The 17,926-nt window shown below is 40.3% G+C and overlaps 1 protein-coding gene and 1 long non-coding RNA gene across 4 annotated transcripts; both read right to left on the bottom strand.

Annotated features, from left to right (window-relative positions):
• Positions 1-136: 136 nt before the first annotated feature.
• LOC131304374 (pentatricopeptide repeat-containing protein At3g49710) lies at positions 137-3,444 on the bottom strand. Its single transcript, XM_058331599.1, has 2 exons — positions 555-3,444; positions 137-505 (listed from the first exon to the last, which is right to left on the bottom strand). The coding sequence occupies exon 1, from the start codon at positions 2,793-2,795 to the stop codon at positions 621-623; it is 2,175 nt and encodes a 724-aa protein (XP_058187582.1). The 5' UTR covers positions 2,796-3,444; the 3' UTR covers positions 137-505; positions 555-620.
• Positions 3,445-9,025: 5,581 nt separating this feature from the next.
• LOC131303813 (uncharacterized) lies at positions 9,026-12,714 on the bottom strand. Of its 3 annotated transcripts, none has more exons than XR_009192214.1 (6): positions 12,561-12,714; positions 11,907-11,962; positions 11,514-11,721; positions 11,072-11,177; positions 10,258-10,492; positions 9,026-9,499 (listed from the first exon to the last, which is right to left on the bottom strand). It is a non-coding gene; the product is annotated as an uncharacterized LOC131303813 (long non-coding RNA). The 3 variants fall into 3 exon arrangements; XR_009192216.1 differs by having other exon boundaries at positions 10,258-10,479; XR_009192215.1 differs by lacking the exon at positions 10,258-10,492 and having other exon boundaries at positions 9,029-9,499; positions 12,561-12,705.
• Between the last annotated feature and the right edge of the window lie 5,212 nt (positions 12,715-17,926).

Here is a 17,926-nt window from a genome sequence, read left to right as displayed (position 1 = left end):
AAGATCAAAACTGGATCGAATAGATAAAACTGTGAAATTTTTTATTGATCTAAAACTGTTAGGTACCCCTTGTCTCAAAAGTTTAAGCTGTAAGGAAATGCGCACAATAGTCTATACTATGTAAACAACATGCGCTGAAAGAACAAGTATGTTGCTGGTAGAAAACCTATAATTATCAAAATTTTCAATCTAAAATCAGAGCCAATTTTTATACACTCTGAAACCTATCTAGTATCCATTCTGATACCTGAAGATTGAGAAATTAAGGAACCCATGTTTCGAACCCGAACTGCTAACAATCGACTAATTGCAGCATTCCAGTTTTTAACATAAATACTTGGACGCTTCACCTGAGCTTACCCCCAAAACAGGGCTACCTAGCTGACAAGACTCCTACTACTGCAAGGTCCAGGGAAGGGTTGAAAGTACGTAGCCTTAGCCCCGTAAGCAGAGAGGCTATTTATGCAACTCAAATCTGTTCACTTTGGGACAATCTTAAGAGAGGCTATTTATGCAACTCAAATCTGTTCACTTTGGGACAATCTTACCACTACGTCTGGGCCACCCTTCATTTACCTAAGCTTATTATGACAATGAATATTAAGAGATAAGCTACGGTGTCACCAATAATCGCCACAAGAACATTGTCCGTCCTTGAAGCAATGAAACCTAAGGGCATCTCTTACGGTGATCTCTCTCCCAGTGATCGCAGATATAAATTTAATGGCATTGTGACAATCCCCACATATCCTAAGGTTCTTCACTACCAATATAGGCTCTCCTTCTTTTGTCGAAATCAGCCCAAACGCAACCGCAAGCTTCTCACTGTGATGCCCTAACCTCAACTCTTTTTCTCCTGCCCTAATTCCATCATCCCTAACCAAAGCCCACCTCATGTCAGGCACATATCCTGCTACCTTCATCTTCTCTAACATCTCCTCCAAAAAGGAGTAGATCTTCTTTATTAACGGGTGTGAACTATCCTCCGCCACAAAGACGTGTACCCTCTTGTTCACCTCAATCCAACTACAACCGGGTTTTTTCCTCACTCCATTTTCACGCATAAGTTTTCTCATGGTTGCCACCTCTTCCCATCTGCCTTCACTGGCGTACATATTCGCAAGTATGACATAGGGAGCAGCATTTGAAGGGTCAAATTGAAGACACTCGTTAGCTGCTTCAATCGCTAGCTCTATGTTTCCATGTATTCTACAGGCACTGAGCAATGCTGCCCAACCAATGGAGCCAGGGTTATATGGCATTGTCTTAATGAGCTTCTTTGCTTCACTAAGTTTACCGGCTCGACCCAAAAGGTCAATCATGCATGAATAGTGTTCTACTTCTGGAAAAATCCCGAATTTCTCTTTCATAATATTGAAATACTTTTTCCCTTCCTTGACTTTTCCAGTGTGTGCACATGCAGACAGGACTGAGATAAAGGTTATACTAGTTGGAGTAATGTCCTTTTCCAACATATGCTTGAAAAGGAAAAGTGATTCTGTCCCTCTACCATGTTGTGCATAACCTGCAATCATTGTATTCAAAGAGACCGTGTTATGCTCTGGCATCCTATCAAACAACCTTCTCGCGTCTAGCAGATTCCCGCATTTTGAGTACATTGCAATGATGGCATTGTTTACAGAAATCATATTTGATGGAATACGTGATTTGAGCGCCAAAGAGTGAATCTGTTTCCCTTGTGATGGGGATGACAAATTGGAGCACGCGCTTATCACACAGACAAAGCTGCCGTCATCAGGACGGTGACCAGCACGTTGCATTCTCCGAAAACAATCAAGTGCCTCTTCGGATAACTCCTCATTTTGAGAGTACCCGGATATCATTGTGTTCCATAGAACCAAGTCCGGCTCAGGAATTTCTTGGAAAACTTTCTTGCAGACCAGCATACCCCCTCCACATTTCGAGTACAAATCAATCAAACCGCTGCCAACATGAGGATTCTGATGGAACCCTTTTTTGATCAAATGAGCATGAAATTGATGCCCACCGGGCAAATCCCCCAGGCAAGTAAACGCAGTCAAAACGCTAGCTAAAGTGAACATGTCCACTTTCACCTCCCTTTGAACCATTTCCTGATACAATGCCAATGCTTTTGATCCTTCTTGGTGTTGCCCATAAGCCACAATCATAGAATTCCAAGAAACCTCGTCTCTAATCTCACATATCGCGTAAAAAATCTGCTTAGCCTCGTCTAAATATCCATGCTTCCCATAATAAGTAATGAGGGTATTGTTCACCGAAACAAAAGAATCAAACCCACCAACTAAACCCAACGAATGCAACTGTCTAATCAAGGCAATGTCACCACAAGCAGCCGTAACAACCGCGGAAAACGTGAACCCGTCCATGTCAAGGCCCGCCTCTCTCATTCCCACAAACAACCCAACCGCGGGGCCCGTCTCACCTCGGTCGGCGTAAGCCGAAATGAGGGTGTTGTACGAGACGACGTCCGGTTCGGGAATTCGGTCGAACAGCTGGTGGGCGGTGCGGGCCTGCGATTCTTTCGCATAGGCAGCGATGATGGCGTTGAAGGAGAAGACGTTGGGGCTGGGGGTGGCGTCGAAGGCGTTGCGGGCGGCAGAGAGGCAGCGGCATTTGGAGTAGAGGAGGATGAAGTGGTTGGAGACGTAGGTGGAAGGTGGGATTAGGGACTTGATGTAGAGGGTATGTAGGGATTTGCCCGTTATGAGGTTTTTCTCGGTTATGCATGTTCTCAAGATTTGGCGGAATAGCTGGAAGTTGATCGTGAGGGTATATGAGATTTGTTGGGTCATCTATAGGCCACCAAAAGTAGTGACCAAAACCATGCTATTGTAGACAAAGTCACTAGGTTATGTGTGCTTATAATGTTTTGAAGGAAAATGATAGCTACCTTGAATACATATATATATGCCTACCAATACCAAATTATTGTCGACAAATGTCGCGGCCGGGTCGCCTTCTATCGTTTTCGCATGTTGTTCGGTACTTCGGTGTGTCCTCGGCCTTGAGCTAGTTACTCTCAAAACGATGCGGCGATGTTACCTTCCTCTTCCCACTGCTTACTTTGCCTCAGTCATTCATTTTTTTGAGCTCGGCGAGCATGAGACCTTTTTTTCCTGATGCCTCATTCCCGGCTAGCCTCTTGCCTTAGGCGTTTCGAGTCGTATGCTTCCTCAAATTTCCTCCTTAATTGGCTGATCTCTGGATCTTGCTCGTCTAGTCATGCCAACAACGCTTCATTGATGGTCGATCCTTCGCCTTGTACCCTTGGCAGGAGTTCAAGGGTAAACTCTCTTTGGTGTCTCCGTTAGGTACATTTTTTTGCTACTTGTCCCTGCGACTTTAACGTTGCTAGCTTGTGCCAAGGGATGAGATTTGTCTTTTTTAGTATTGCTCTGATTGTATTTGTCTTGTATGCCACCAATTTTAATCCATCATTTGAGACTCTCTTTTTTGGTCACTCCTTACGCCTATAAAAGGAGGATTCTACCGATTGTAATATCCAAGTTAGTTTGTGTGTTTCTCAATAATACATCTCTCTTGTTCTCTATTCTCTCTATCTCGATCCTAACCTAGTTCGTGTTTGTACTCATTTCGTGTCTGCTCAATTTGGTACCAGAGCCAATGTTGTTCATTCTAGCTTAAACCCCTTCTGAAAACTTCTTGTCCAAAACTACTTCAAATCTTTTCTAAAAAGAAAAATTGAAGCGTATGCTCTGTGGTTGCCTTCTAAGGATCCTCCACATCAGAAACTTCATTGACTATTTTGGTTAAAAAATTTCTGTATTAGTGGGTTAAAAATACCTTGAGACTTTGGCTTTTGAGCGGTGTGTCTCTGTTTATCTACCATAGTATACAGAATTTTATTAATCAAAATTAGTTAGAGATCTCACATTGAAAAGGAAAAGATTTGTTGTGTGAGGAAACGAAGAACCCAGATTTTTTCTAAAAATAAATTATTTGTTTTCTACCCATTCTTCCGCCACATCATCTCTTGTTCCTTCACGATCGTCCACCAGCAGAAATTTTTCAGGCTCTTCTTCTAATCTTGAGTACTTGTATGAATTTGAATACCTTCCTGATAATAGTAAGGTTCCTCTTATTGATCTCCCTTTCGTAAATCCCCATAATGCTTTTGTTAGACTACAAACCTGTGTAAAAAAGACCATAACCCAACTATTCTCTACAAAACGATCAACTTCTGTAAAAGAGTATGTCCAAGCCTCCAAGTTTGATCAGTGTTTCATACCAGCTACAGAAACTGAACATCTTTTACCTTTGGAAATCCCAGTTAACTTGCCTCGCCGTTGGTAACAACAAGGATTTACTCATCTTCATTTTGGAGCCATCAATGATTTACTCATCTTTACTTTGGAGCCATCAGATTGGCTGTCACTTTCCATGGGAGAAAAGGTTTACCTGTTACTTCCAGACTTGCTCTGGTAGACATTAGGTTTATACAGTACCAGCATGCGTGTATTGCTACAGTCCAAATCACCTTAAATGCGGGAATTGTGGTTTTTACCTTTTATCCCAACTTCAACATGCCACTAGCAGATCCTCATCTGCTAACAGCTCTGAAGGTGTAAGTTCAAATTGGTGGTGCTTCTCAAATTTCTACCACATATACAGCAACCCTCCACTATGAAATGGCCTATCGCCTTCAAAACCATGCCTTAGACATATCATTGCCTACCTCCACAGATGAAGCTCTTTTTCTAACTGTCAACGCACCTCACCAGGCTTCCTGTGTCCATGTTCCACGTCAGATTTCCTGTTCTAAGCTTCTCAAGCTTCTCCCAGAGTCTTGGATTAAAGCTTAAGAGAAAAACCAACAAAAGCCCATTCCTGTTCAATCATCAAATCCAACTTTCATCCCAAAACCTGATGGTACAGTGGAGATTTCGTTCCCAAAAGAAGCCTCTACCTCATCATTCACCCATCATGTCATTTTTCCCTCGATAATTGACATGTTTGTAGATGGTTCTAGATCTGACCCCCCAATTAAATATTTTCAATCCAGCGGCCTTCCAGTCTTCTATTTCAAAAATTCAAAAACAGGTCATTGTTATTTTGATGCATGTGATTGTGATGAGTGTCTAGAAGACAGTCTTCTAGAAGATGAAGAGGACTCTGAATATCCATGTCTACTATGCTCTCCTTTACCTCCCACTCCTTGTAAATCTCCATCTCCTCCTCAACCTCCATCTAATAATGGTCCTTCTGCTCAACCAAGTGGGTGTTTTATGTTCACCTCATCCTCTTCCTGGACTGAAGCAGATTTTCCTTCTTTGGAGTTTCATAATTCTCAAGAAAGAACGACCCACCGTCATAAAATTCTAGACTCCACTACCATTCTCCCTGATGGTAGCACCAAAGCAGTGTCAGCAGCGGAAGTAGGAATAAATTGGCAGTGTCAGCAGAGGAAGCAACAATAAATTGGTCATAAGCAAATTCTCTAACTCAAAACAAACTTCTCTAGAGAATTGCTAACTCTCAGCAAAATTTGGAGAATGTTGTTCATAAGAAATTATCAACTTTAAAACTTCTTATCAGAAATTTGCAGCAGAAAATTCAAAATGTTCACCAATAACTTCTTCAGATGGCATATGCCAACCAAGCATTTTCAGCAGCTTTTTACCAAAAAAATGCTGGAATGAAGCATCTAAAGAATTAACTTCAACCTCTCCAAGCTCAGCAGTATTCTCAGCAAAAAAGCCCATTTGACATGTTTGCGTCTTCCCCTCAACAAAGTTTTTATGGGTATATCATCAGATGTCTCAACCCTTACCTATAAACTATACCTCAGAATTTGGTGAATTGAGCTCCAATATTTTTGGGGACTCATCAACCTTCCTTCCTCCACCAAAAAGACTATCTCCACCAAAACTTTCTTTTCCAAAGCCCCAAATAAAGCCTATTCAACCTACAACAGTTCCGTCTCCATCATCAACCTTTACCTCTGCTCCAACTACCTCCACTCCTTCTAAACCATCTGATCCAAATCCAAAATCACTTCAGTTAATGGTTCAGCTAACCTCTAGCCCTTCTAAAAACCCAATCTCCACTCTCCTACATACCTTAGCCACTATACCTGAAACCCCATCTCCTGAACCAACCATTGAGTTTAATTCAGATACTGAATCCACTGATTCTGTGCCAATTCCTCATGTTTTTATGATGAACCCAGAAAATTCTCCAAAGGAACATGTTGAAGATCCTATTATTGAAGAAGGTCCTGAGTTTGACACATCCCTAGAAATTCCAACATTTGATTCCTTCTCACATTCCAACATCCATACCCAAGGTTTCTCCTTTGATAACATTCCCCCATCAAAATGGTTGGATAAACTTTATGAGATTCATGCTTGGTGCACTACTGCTATGCTTTCCCCAAATGCTATACTAAGTATTGTCATTACTAAGTGTACAGCAAAATTCTTTGACCGTCTACGTCAATGGTACTTGGCTCTTGGTGAGTACCGACAACTACAGCTTAAACAGCTACCAATCCTTGATCAATTCATCTCAGTCCTGCATACTGAGTTTCTTGGAGATCATAACAACACAAAAGAGTTTGTTCGAGAAGAATATCTCAACATAAAGTGTTGTTCATTCAAAAGAAAAGATTTGGAGATTCATTATGACCGTATGTCTCAAAGATTTTATCTTCTCAACGGCATGGATGATGTCAACCTCAAGCAAACTTTTCTCAATTCCCTTCCTGAACCATTGGGAAATAAGATAACAAGGTTACTTCAAACAAAAGGATTGACACTGAATGCAACATCTCTTGGCGGTATTTATCAGCACTCTTTGATTGCCTTGGAAAAACTTTGCAATCACCAGAAATTCCTCAGAACTCTTGAAGAACAGGAAAAACTTCTTGGCAAAGCATGTGACCGGCCAGACCTATCTATAAAGTGCAAAGACAAGAAGTGCACTTGCCGCCCTTCATATCGGAAATCCAAACACTTTCAGAAATGGAAGTTTCAATCCTCTGGCAAATTTTTAAAGTTTTCAAAATCTAGTAAGTTCTCACGCCAGAAAAAATGGAAATTGTTAGACATTTTGGCACTTTCCGGGGGTGTTCAAAATCTACATTGTCTTTGTTATATAGACTCCGTTTGATTGTAATGGGTAGGTTCTTATGAAGTAGCTTCTCGCTCGATGCTCATCCCATTATCTACGCCAATTTGACTGCAGCAAAATTGATCCAATTGCGTGAAAAGTAAAAGCATTACACAGCACATCATGCATATTTTTTCCAAGATTAGAAATTTTATTTTTACACGTTTGTCTTTCCTATAAAATTTTATTTCTACAATTTTCTTTTAAAAGGTCCGAAAATTTGCTTTCCTTTTATGCGTGAGTAGAAGACTTTTGTTTCAGAAAAAAAAATTGGATATAAATGGGGCTGATTACTATAGGGAGGCTACTATTAGGATTTTTATTCACAAATATTATTTTTCACAAAAATAATTAAAGCACATAATATATGGAAATACAACAAGTTAGAAATAAGACAATATGAAAATAGTAAGAGTAAGAAAAATGTTGCCTGTGAGATTGAGAGTCGGGTAGTCACTGTGTAGACACCCCAATCTGGGCTTCCAGATTAGTTTACTTACGGTTTTTAATTCCCGATGATGAAATGGATCAAGAACACCCCGAGAATGATAGCGTGTTTGAGCTTTGAGTGTTCGCAAAACCCTTGAACCTAACCTAGCCTAAGCCACTTCAAAAAACCAAAAACTCTACTGATGCGCGCCAGGGCGCAACCATCCCGCGCCCGGGCGCACCGTCGCACGCCAGACTCACTTTCTCGCCCGACAGAGCGCCAGGGCGCACCGTCGCGCGGCAGACTCACTTCATCGCGCGACAGAGCATCAGGGCGCACCATCGCGCGCCAGACTCACTCCATCGCGCGACAGACCAATCTCCCACCAACCTTTCTGAAGGAGGACAGTTGGCCACCAATGCAACTTCAGCCAGGCCTCGTGGACTGGCTGAACTCCTCTGTTTGCACCAACCAGATTCACCTCCATCATTCTCTATATATATCCCCCTTTGTTTCTCTTTCAAAGGGTTCAAGAATTTCAAAAGAGTACACATTGGGTCACCATCCTCCATTATCACACTTCAACCATTCAAGAACAAAGCTTATTCTTGCTTCTCAAATCATTCAACCACGCAAATAACCTCTCACTCAAAGCTCAATCTCTTTCGGACTCAATCTAGCCTTCAAACATCAAAGCTCAAGCACTCTTTCAAACTCAATTTAGGTATAGCTTACCTACTGTTTTCTATTCTGATCCCTGAGGGGGGCTGGCAGGGCCAAGACTGGTAATCAATACCGGTCCTGGTCCTAAAGCTGGCAAGGTTTCAAAAACCGTCATGGTAGGAACCAACGCGCGATGGTCCCACTCTCTCGCGCGACACTCCGGTGCTGCACGCGATGGACCACGTGGGGATTGGTGTCCTACTGTTTTGTGCTTTATTTTGTGTATAGATCACTCTGTTGAGCATGTTAATAATCAGTTTACTGCTTTCCTTTGTTAGAAATTGCTAGCTGTAGTTCAATTTGCATGTCTTCTGTATTGGAGTACCCACTACAAGAAAAATTGCATTGGGTGACAAATGAAAATTGTCACAAATTGCATGTTTTTCGTCACAAATAGTATGCGTGACGAAAAGAAATATGTCGACTAAAGGTTGTCGAGGATTCCTACCTCGTGACGAAATTTGTGTTTCGTCACCTATGTTGTCTTTTCACGACAAAAAATTTCGTCACGAAAAAATCACTTGGTGACAAAAAAAATTTGTCACCTATTATTCTTTTTAACGACGAAATATTTTGTCACCATTCTAATAATTATTTTTCACCCATTTTCAATTTCGTGGCTAATTGTGGCAGGTGATTGAACAATGTAAGTACATAGGTGACAAAAAAAGTTTCGTCACCGAAGAAATTAATTAAAAACAATAATTGTGACAAAATATTATCACCTAAAATTTCCAATTAAAGCCAATTAGTAATTAACAGAGTACAGATTTGGCCAGAGCGTGTGCCGCTCCAACGGCTTGTCTTGACACTTTAATTACAGAAACTGAAGAAAAACGACACGCTAAGGATAAAATATGAAACAAAGCAGGCATAGCATACATATCCGCATTACTAATAGAAGATAAGAACAAGAAGCTGAAGGCAATCCGTGAGGACTTCAACACTTCTCCATCCCCTGTTCCACGCCCACTCCAAAGCCTTCAACACAGCTATAGCTTCCACCATAAACGCCAAGCATGCATACACCTTAAGCGTCCCACCTCTATCATCAGCACCATCCAAAACCCATGCAACAACACCTTCCCAAGACTCCTTACACCAAGCATCAGCACCGAAAAAACTAGTTGAGCTCTTCTTTAAACCACCCTGCAAAGACTTCATCTAAGCAAAAGCATCATACACATTCCGAACAGCTACCTCAATGCCATCCTGCACATTCGAAAACACAAACGGATTACGCTGACACCAAATACCCCACATAATGTAGATAGACTCAACAATAGCTTCCTTATCTGGCGCCTCTGACCACCACTTAGCCACCCAATCCAACACCGATAAAGGGCAACCCACCAAAAATAAAAACCCAACCTAGACATTCTCCAAAATCTCCTTGCTGCATCAAACTAAAAAAATAAATGCTCTAAAGACTCATTATCCCCCCCTACAAATTGGACACCACACATCCTTAACCAAATTGCGCCGAAACAAAACCACCTTAACTGGAAGAATTCTGTGAAACACTTTCCAGAAAAACAAAGCAAGCTTAGGCAGCAATTTTAAACTCCACAATTTACTCAAACCCACCACTAACAGACAAAGCACCCAAATAACTAACATAGGCTGAGAAATACCCTGATTTCACTGTATATTGCCCATTGTGCTCCCAAGGCAACTCATCTATTTTCCTATTCTTGGGCACATGGATAGCTAAAATATTAGACAAAACTTCTGAAGGGAACAAAACTCCAAGAAGTGGTTTCCTCCAAGAAAACCAATCCCAATCAATGAAGTCATGGAAGTAGATAAAAATTAACATAGCAAGTCCCAAGCTAGCTAAGCTAATGAAGAACAAACTCAGTAATCTATCTCCTTCTCGATCACCAGAAAATGAAATATCACAGCATAAGTACTTTAAAGCCAAGTTAAGAAAAATTAATTGCATGTAGATAATGAAATTGAAAACACACATCACAAGCACGCCAAGCAATGTATCCCCCAACAGCATCTGCAATTGCTTGTATACCTCGACAAGGTCTTTCCAACGAAATATTAAGGGTTTATTGCTTTAGTAACAAGTGCCTTACAATAACCTTCGCCTATCGGCTTTCAGTCTGATTCTGTTGTGCTATCCATGGTAATAAGAATACCTTCTACGTCAACTTTTGGAATACTAGAATTTTGAAAGAACGCTTATGTTCTAACCTATACAGAAAACCAAGCCATTAAATATTCGCCAATGCACCAATCCATAAAGACTAATACTTTTGAACCTCCTAACTATTAGTATTTTTATTTTTGATCGGCAAAGAGGAAACATATTGTAGAAAAAGAGAAGACACAAGAAAGAGAGAGATAGAGCACCACGGCCCACAGGTAAAGCTGATAAGAAATCAAGTCCAACCAAGAAAAAAACATGACAAATATTCATGATCAAGCCTATGTTAAGAGAACAATGCAAACAAAAACCAGCAACACAGCAGCTATCAAAAGCAACAGAAAGCAGCAACAAGACAGCCCCAAACAGCATCAAAAGACTGCAGCCAACAATAAAAATGAATAACAGGAGAAACAACACAACATCAGCAAAAACTTCCTCAGCAGCTTCAAAAGGCAGCAGCAATAGCAACAAAAACAGCAGCAAAAAAATGTAGTTCTCATGTAGTACAATAGTGCCATTACAGTCTAAATTTACTCATCAAATTAATGGATGTCACTTCAGTTTCTAGCTAGCATCACCATTCAACAATTAAGCACTAGTTTCAGCATTTGTATAGAAGATACATGGTCATCAAGTCCTAAAGAAATTGGCCGTGCCCTATGACTTTGCTCCAAAGGTGTGTTGTCATCTCCGATAGACTCTCACAATTCAATGTCTTACGTGTGGGGACTGCAATGATGGCAAAAAATTTCAATATAGTAGAACATAAACTCAAATACACTTAGAAAATCAAAGATTGCAACATTAAGTAGACCAAAAAGAAACTTGCTACACTTAAGATTAAGGGAGATTAAGCTAGTAATAGATAATACCAATAATCCGTGCATACAAGGAGTTTAGCTCAAAGGGGCAAGAAAGTGTTGCTAAAGAAGAACCTCTGAGATCATTATCACATCCCAAGAAACAAGAACAAAAAAGATAACAGAATTGCTGCAAGTATACCATCAAGACAAATTGATAGTCTTAGGGAGTAAAAAATTTAAAGCATTCAAGTCAATGTCTTACGCATGAATTCCTCAATGAGGGCTATTGTGGTGGGGGCAGCTGTGAATGCAGTGATGGTATCTGTTGTGGTTTAATAGCAGCGATGATGGCTGTGACATAGGAACCTGAGACAATAGCTTTGAAGGAGAGGCACCCATGTTGCCTGAGCAAAAATTTTGTTGCGTAACATCTCCCCCATAGTCCGAGGAGGACCAACCTTCCCGTTCCTCTGCAAGCATAGAAGTGGTTGTAGAATAATACGTTTTCATCATACAAAGAAAAATAAATGTATGGCAATGATTTACGAAATGGAATACATGACCATTTAAACAAGATGGAACATTCTTGCAATATAGCACCAAATAAGTCTTTTATTGGAACCAAAATAGTTGTATAGACTAGTACACCTGTTACCTTAGTGTTGACTATCTCCAAAGTTGGCCAATCTTGTCTTATACATCCATTAGGTGCTGGAAAGAAAGAATTGGAGCCATCATTGATGGTATAAGTAATCAAAGATTCAAAATGGTGCCACTTTATATTCTATGTAGAAGGAAATGAAAACAACTTATACAAAACCCAAAACAGCTTATTACTGATGTTTAAAACATTGTCGAACCCTATCCATACCAGCTATACTAACCAAGTCAAGTAAATCCTACCACAACCCTAGTTCCTCGATTACACAAAAAACCCCAAATCTCTTCACCCTGCGAAATTCCAAACAATTGAAAAACCTAAATAGGAGCAGTGCTCTATGCATATGGATCTCAAACAGGGCTTGGATTTCTCTCAAAGAAAGAAAAGGTACCACTAACTTAGATTATCTGCAGCCATGGCCGCTATAGATAGAGAAGGAACATCACCGTAACTGGAAATTCACCTTCGCCACTACCAATATCTCCACATCACTGCCTCAATCCCGAAACTAAAACCCAAAATTTTGCAAACCCCTAATTTCAAAAAAAAAACCAACCGCCGAAAGAACCCCGAACCCCTAATTTCTAAAAAACAAACCTAAATAAACCACTACCAGAGAGAGAGAGAGAGAGAGAGAGAGAGAGATACCAACACAAGAGAGAGGAGCCGACGAGGGAGGCGGAGATACCAAAGTTGCAGAGCAGATGCACAAAAGTCGATCGACTAGAAGACCCAGGGGAAATTTGGTTCTCTGTGTATTGCACAAGAGAGGGAAGAAAAAGGGGGAAAATTTAGATAACTTAAAACGACGTAGTGTTTTGTTATATTTGTGTGCGGGAGGGAGAAAAGTGGGGAATTTTTTGTCAATTATTTGCCACCGGATATCCTGTCGCAATTAAATTTGCTGTTGCCACGGGGTGAGCTTTGGGATGAATGCCCAAATTTTGCCCGCCCTTACCACCCGCCAAAAAAAAAATTCTCTCTTTATTTCTTTTTAATTGTCTAAATCCCCTCTTTAAAATGGAAGACAAAAAAGAATTCGTCACCCAAAGTATTTCCTTTTGTGAGGAATTATTTCGTCACGAAATGGTTGTAAGTATATGCGGAGGAAACGGTTTAGCGACGAAATTTATTTTTTTCGTCACCTTAAATTTTTTTGTCCACTCTTTTGCTGACAAAATTTATTTTTTCGTCACTGATTAACTATTTTTGGCGACAAAATAAATTTCCCTCATCTTAAATTTTTCTACCCTCTTAATTGGTGACGAAAAAATATTTTTCTCACCAAATAGGTATATTTGGAGATGGAAACTACTTTCCTCACCACCATTTCGTCACAAATTCTCATTTTTCTTGTAGTGACCCCTGGGATCATTCTGGACCTGTCCCAGAACCCAAAAATGTGTAAACCAAACACTGGTCCGCGCCAGGGCGCACCATCGCGCGCCAGACTCACTCCGTCGCGCGACAGAGCGCCACCTCGCGCGCCAGACTGGCTTCATCGCGCGATAGTATGCCTCTGACCAATGAGTGGCCTTACACGGGTAGCTTAGTTTTAGGTCATTATTTTGTCCCCACACTGTTTATGGGGTGTTTTATTAATTTGTAGGGCTTTACAACCTTTAAACTGTATATTATGCTGCCTATAAACTGCGTGGTTTGTCCTGTGTGTGCACTGGTCCTTCCAGAGCCCAAATGGTTTGAGAATAAGAGCTGTGGGTTTGAGCTCACCGGCGCGCGCGTGTCTTGGAGTTGTGCGCGCAGGAGTGAACAGCATGTAGTGACTTGTTCAGTGCATGCTGGTTTCTTCCTGCGCACGTCACTCCAAAACAGGGGCCTTCCAGTTTGTTTAAACTCCCACAGCAGTCTGTTCTCATCCTATACTAATTGCTCATCCATGCTATCTATCACATCCTGCAAACATGTTACAGTTTTAATCCCCGATTAACTGTTCCCCCACCCTAATTGGCTAAAGAATTGATTAATCAAAAAGAATCACAAACAAACATCTTTCGCAAATGCCTAAGTAGAGACCGATCTCCGGATTGGGCGAGAGGGGTGCCATAAAACCCTTCCCCTCTCGTAACCTGGCTCTCGAACCCAGATATGGTTATGACGGACTGGTTCCTTAATATTTTCAAATCAAACAGCGCAACAAGTGCTTTGAAATACGGTTCCTTGGGTGTCGGACCTTAAAACCCGAGTGGCGACTCTGTATTTTCGCTCGCGCTTGCTTCCCCGCTCGCGCTCCCTCGATCTGGGCCCTTGCATTTTGGAATCCGAAAATTCCAAGGGCATGCTGCCCACACACTGTCTTAAGGCTAATATTCCTCCCCTCGTAAAGGATCCACCGGAGTGTACTAGCCCCAAGATTAAACCCAAGCGCTCACAAGCATTCTGCTTCGTCGTAACCTAACCTTTTGAAAAGGTTCACACCCCAAGCGTAGGGCTAGGTCGTTGAAAGCATAATAACCGATAAGACCGGAATCGTTCCCACAGAGAAATCTTCTTAAGCGAATTTGGATTAGATGTTGCGTAAAGAGTTGTGACGTTCAAGCGGCCAACTTTGGTATTCAATTTGAATGACAAAATTTAAACTTGAAATTAAACTAGATTAGAGATGGTTAAGTCAAAGGGATTGATTTACCCACGACTTAGCCGTCAAACGGTTTCTTCATTTAACTCAAGAGTGGACCGAAACCGTCTAGATTGCACTAGAAGAATTAAAAGCTGAAGATTACTTATAACTTAATTCAAAGCTCTGATTCAAATTGAACTCATTTAATGCAGGTGAGAGACAAAAAAGAATCGTTCACACGCGTAGGATTATCAAGCTCGTAGTACGAGGGGATAAACTTCATTGATCAAAGAAGCCACCAACCCCATGATCAAATCTAGACATCATGGGTTTAATTCATTCAAAACCTTGAAATTAAGCTAAAGTTTAAGAGAAACTATTTAAATGATTAAATCATAGAGTGAACCTCACCCCATGACCAAACCTATATACTACTCACACATAGCAAAAAGACTAGAAAAAGAGTTAAGCATGAAAAACATGATTCACTGATGAAAACGAAAATAAATTTGATTTATAAGAAGATTCAAACCATACGAACAACTTTAATACTTGAGAATTAAACATATAACCAATACCTAGAAGAGTTCTTGAAGGAAGTAACAAGAAAAGCTTGAAACAAAGCTATGGAGAAACCTAGAGCAAAAACTAGAAAACTTAGACCTAGAAACTAATTAATGGCCATCCTTCCATAAATGGCATACAAGCCTATTTATAGGGTTTATAAAATCAGCCTTACAATGGACAAAAAGGCCCCCAAAATATCCAAAAAAACATACTAGAAGTAGAAACTTTTCATATATGGAACGTTAAAAAATTTAGCAAAAAAGTGCTGGTCGAAGGGTATTGGTACCGGTGCCTCAAAAATGAGGTATTGGTACCAATTCAACTGTCTTCCATTTCAGCACCAAGGTACTGGTACCACGTTTTTGAGGTACCGGTACCATTGTCTACAAAACTGCAAAACATGGCAGCTTGGCCTTTGAGCTCTTGTGATGTCCCGACAGCCCTCCGATACTTCGATACTCGATCAACGGGACTTGACGAAAGTGTGCCATGTGGTCTAGGTCTCTTAGATACCCTCGAGGGCCATGCTCGATGCATTTGCCTTCTTTCTGAAACCTTAGCATGCTTCATGACATTATTGACCACCGGCCATCCACTGAAGCTTCTTGTAACACCGTTAGGCTCCGATGACAATGACCATATGCCGCCGGGCACTTGAACTCTTGGTGACATTTCGGAACGTCTCTTGGCGTACAAAATAGCCTTATTAGCACGTTTTACCTAAAACACATACAAAAATACCTTACGTGCAATATCGCATAAAAACGACAACATATATGTACAAACGCAACATACTAGAGGACTTAAGCACCAAGAATATGCATTATTAAGTGCTTATCACATTCCTCATCCGATATTCACGACCATCGAGAGGTTTGAACGAGTCATAAACTGAGTTGCCCAATCAACATAGAAAATATAGAAAATAGAACGTGAACTCTCACACAAACATGTTTGCATCTCTCTTAGTATACATCTCTATGAACATGTGTATATATCTTATTCCCTCTCAATTCTCTTGTATGAGATACACATATATATATATAGGGGTAGTAGTCATTAATATAGAGATAATGATAGAGCATAAATACTCTTAATTTTGTAACCGATATTTCAATACTACATTAATATTATAACGGTAAAACACTAAAGGCGAGGGGTTAATACTAATATTTATCTTTATTAAAAATATTCCAACAGCTACGACCCTGAGAAAGTTTTTGCTTACATAATTTTATTAAAGAAAGAAAGGGTTTTTGGGTTTTGGTATTAGGCAAAGGCGAGAGTTTTGTTTTAAAAACAATGAAAGGGGTGCACGACATTTGGTGATTTTCTGTGTGGCAACCCGTAATCGGATTTTGTTTTGTTCTTGCCTCTTGCATCTTCGAATCCCGTTTGGTTTGTCGAGTTCACGTTACACATCATATTATTCATCCATTCACTGTTAGTGGTTTTTGGTGCCATTTGTTGCTGTGGCCGAATCTTTGAGAGATTGATTCGGAGCCGATTGAACCCGGAGATCGGGGGTGAAGTCTGTGGTGTATCTATTGGATCTTGAAGAAGTTCTGAGAGCATCGGAGATTGGCGAGAATAGGTAAAGGCTTGGGGTAAGGTTTTTGCTATTTCGCAATCTGTACTTCTTTTCGATTAATAGAATAAAGCAGTAGTGTTAGGCTGTGATTTTGGCTTAGGGTTATTTAGAACCCTAAATTTTTTCACGTAAATCGTGCGTCTCTTGTCACAATTTTTATTCTACTGCAGTACTTGTTTTTTTTGGTTTGGATTAATCGAGATAATCAACCCGTTCATCTATACTAATTTTTTAAATCAAAAAATCGGTATTTTTTTTTTATCAAAACTCCTATTCACACCCCCCCCCCATCTAGGAGTAGATTGAACGCTTCTGCATACTTTCAATTGGTATCAGAGCGGGTTGCTTTGTTTAGGTTTAACCACCTGAGTTTAATTCTGGTTATAGTGGACATGAACGCACCACGAGAGGGAGCCTCAAACTTGAGGCCACCTTTTTTCGACGGTAACGATTATCCATACTGGAAAGCCCGTATGACCACGCATTTGAGTTCCTTAGGAGTTAGGGTTTGGAGATCTGTTAGGTACGACTATGAGGCCCCTACCATAGAAGACACTACAACTAAACAAATGAGGGCTAAGGAGGACAATGAGTGGAATTCTGCTGACAATGACAGTTTTGAGGCACACTCTAAAGCTTTAGGAGTCATCTATGAAGCATTTTGTAAAATTGAATTTAGTCGTATTTCCGCATGCACTACTGCAAAAGAGGCTTGGGATATTCTCCGAGTCACCCACAAGGGTACTAAGTCTGTTAAAACTTCAAAACTCCAAAAGCTTACAACACATTTTGAAGATTTGAGAATGCAAGAAGATGAGACATTTGATAGTTTTATCACTAATTGAGTGACATCGTTAATTCCTTCCACACATTAGGAGAACCAATCCCTAATCTTAAAGTTTGTCGAAAAGTTCTTAGGTCTCTTCCTGAAAGGTTTAGGGCTAAGGTAGTTGCGATCGAAGAAAGTGATAAAGTTGATGACATTCATTTTGAGGAACTTGTTGGTAACCTTCAAACGTTTGAATTGAATCATCTTTTGAAGAAACCTACATTAAAGCCTAATATAAGCATTGATTTTAAATCATCTAGAGAAGAATCCTCAGTGACAGAAGAGAGTGATGATGGTCTTGACGAAGAAGAACTTGCTTTCTTTGCTAAGAAATTCAGTAAATTTGTTAATTCCGTAAGAATAATGAATCTGGAAATTTTCCATCTTTAACTAGTGGTGGTAAGAATTTTAATTTTGGAGATAATGAAAAGAAATCTCCTATTGATAAA

This window comes from Rhododendron vialii, chromosome 10a, assembly GCF_030253575.1.
Source record: "Rhododendron vialii isolate Sample 1 chromosome 10a, ASM3025357v1".
Lineage (NCBI taxonomy): Eukaryota > Viridiplantae > Streptophyta > Magnoliopsida > Ericales > Ericaceae > Rhododendron > Rhododendron vialii.
The sequence above is the reverse complement of the archived record's forward strand: the minus strand, read 5'-3'. Positions and strand labels throughout refer to the sequence as shown.

Excerpts from the sequence above, each read along its gene's own strand:
- LOC131304374 (XM_058331599.1), bottom strand. The coding sequence starts at position 2,795 with ATGACCCAACAAATCTCATATACCCTCACGATCAACTTCCAGCTATTC.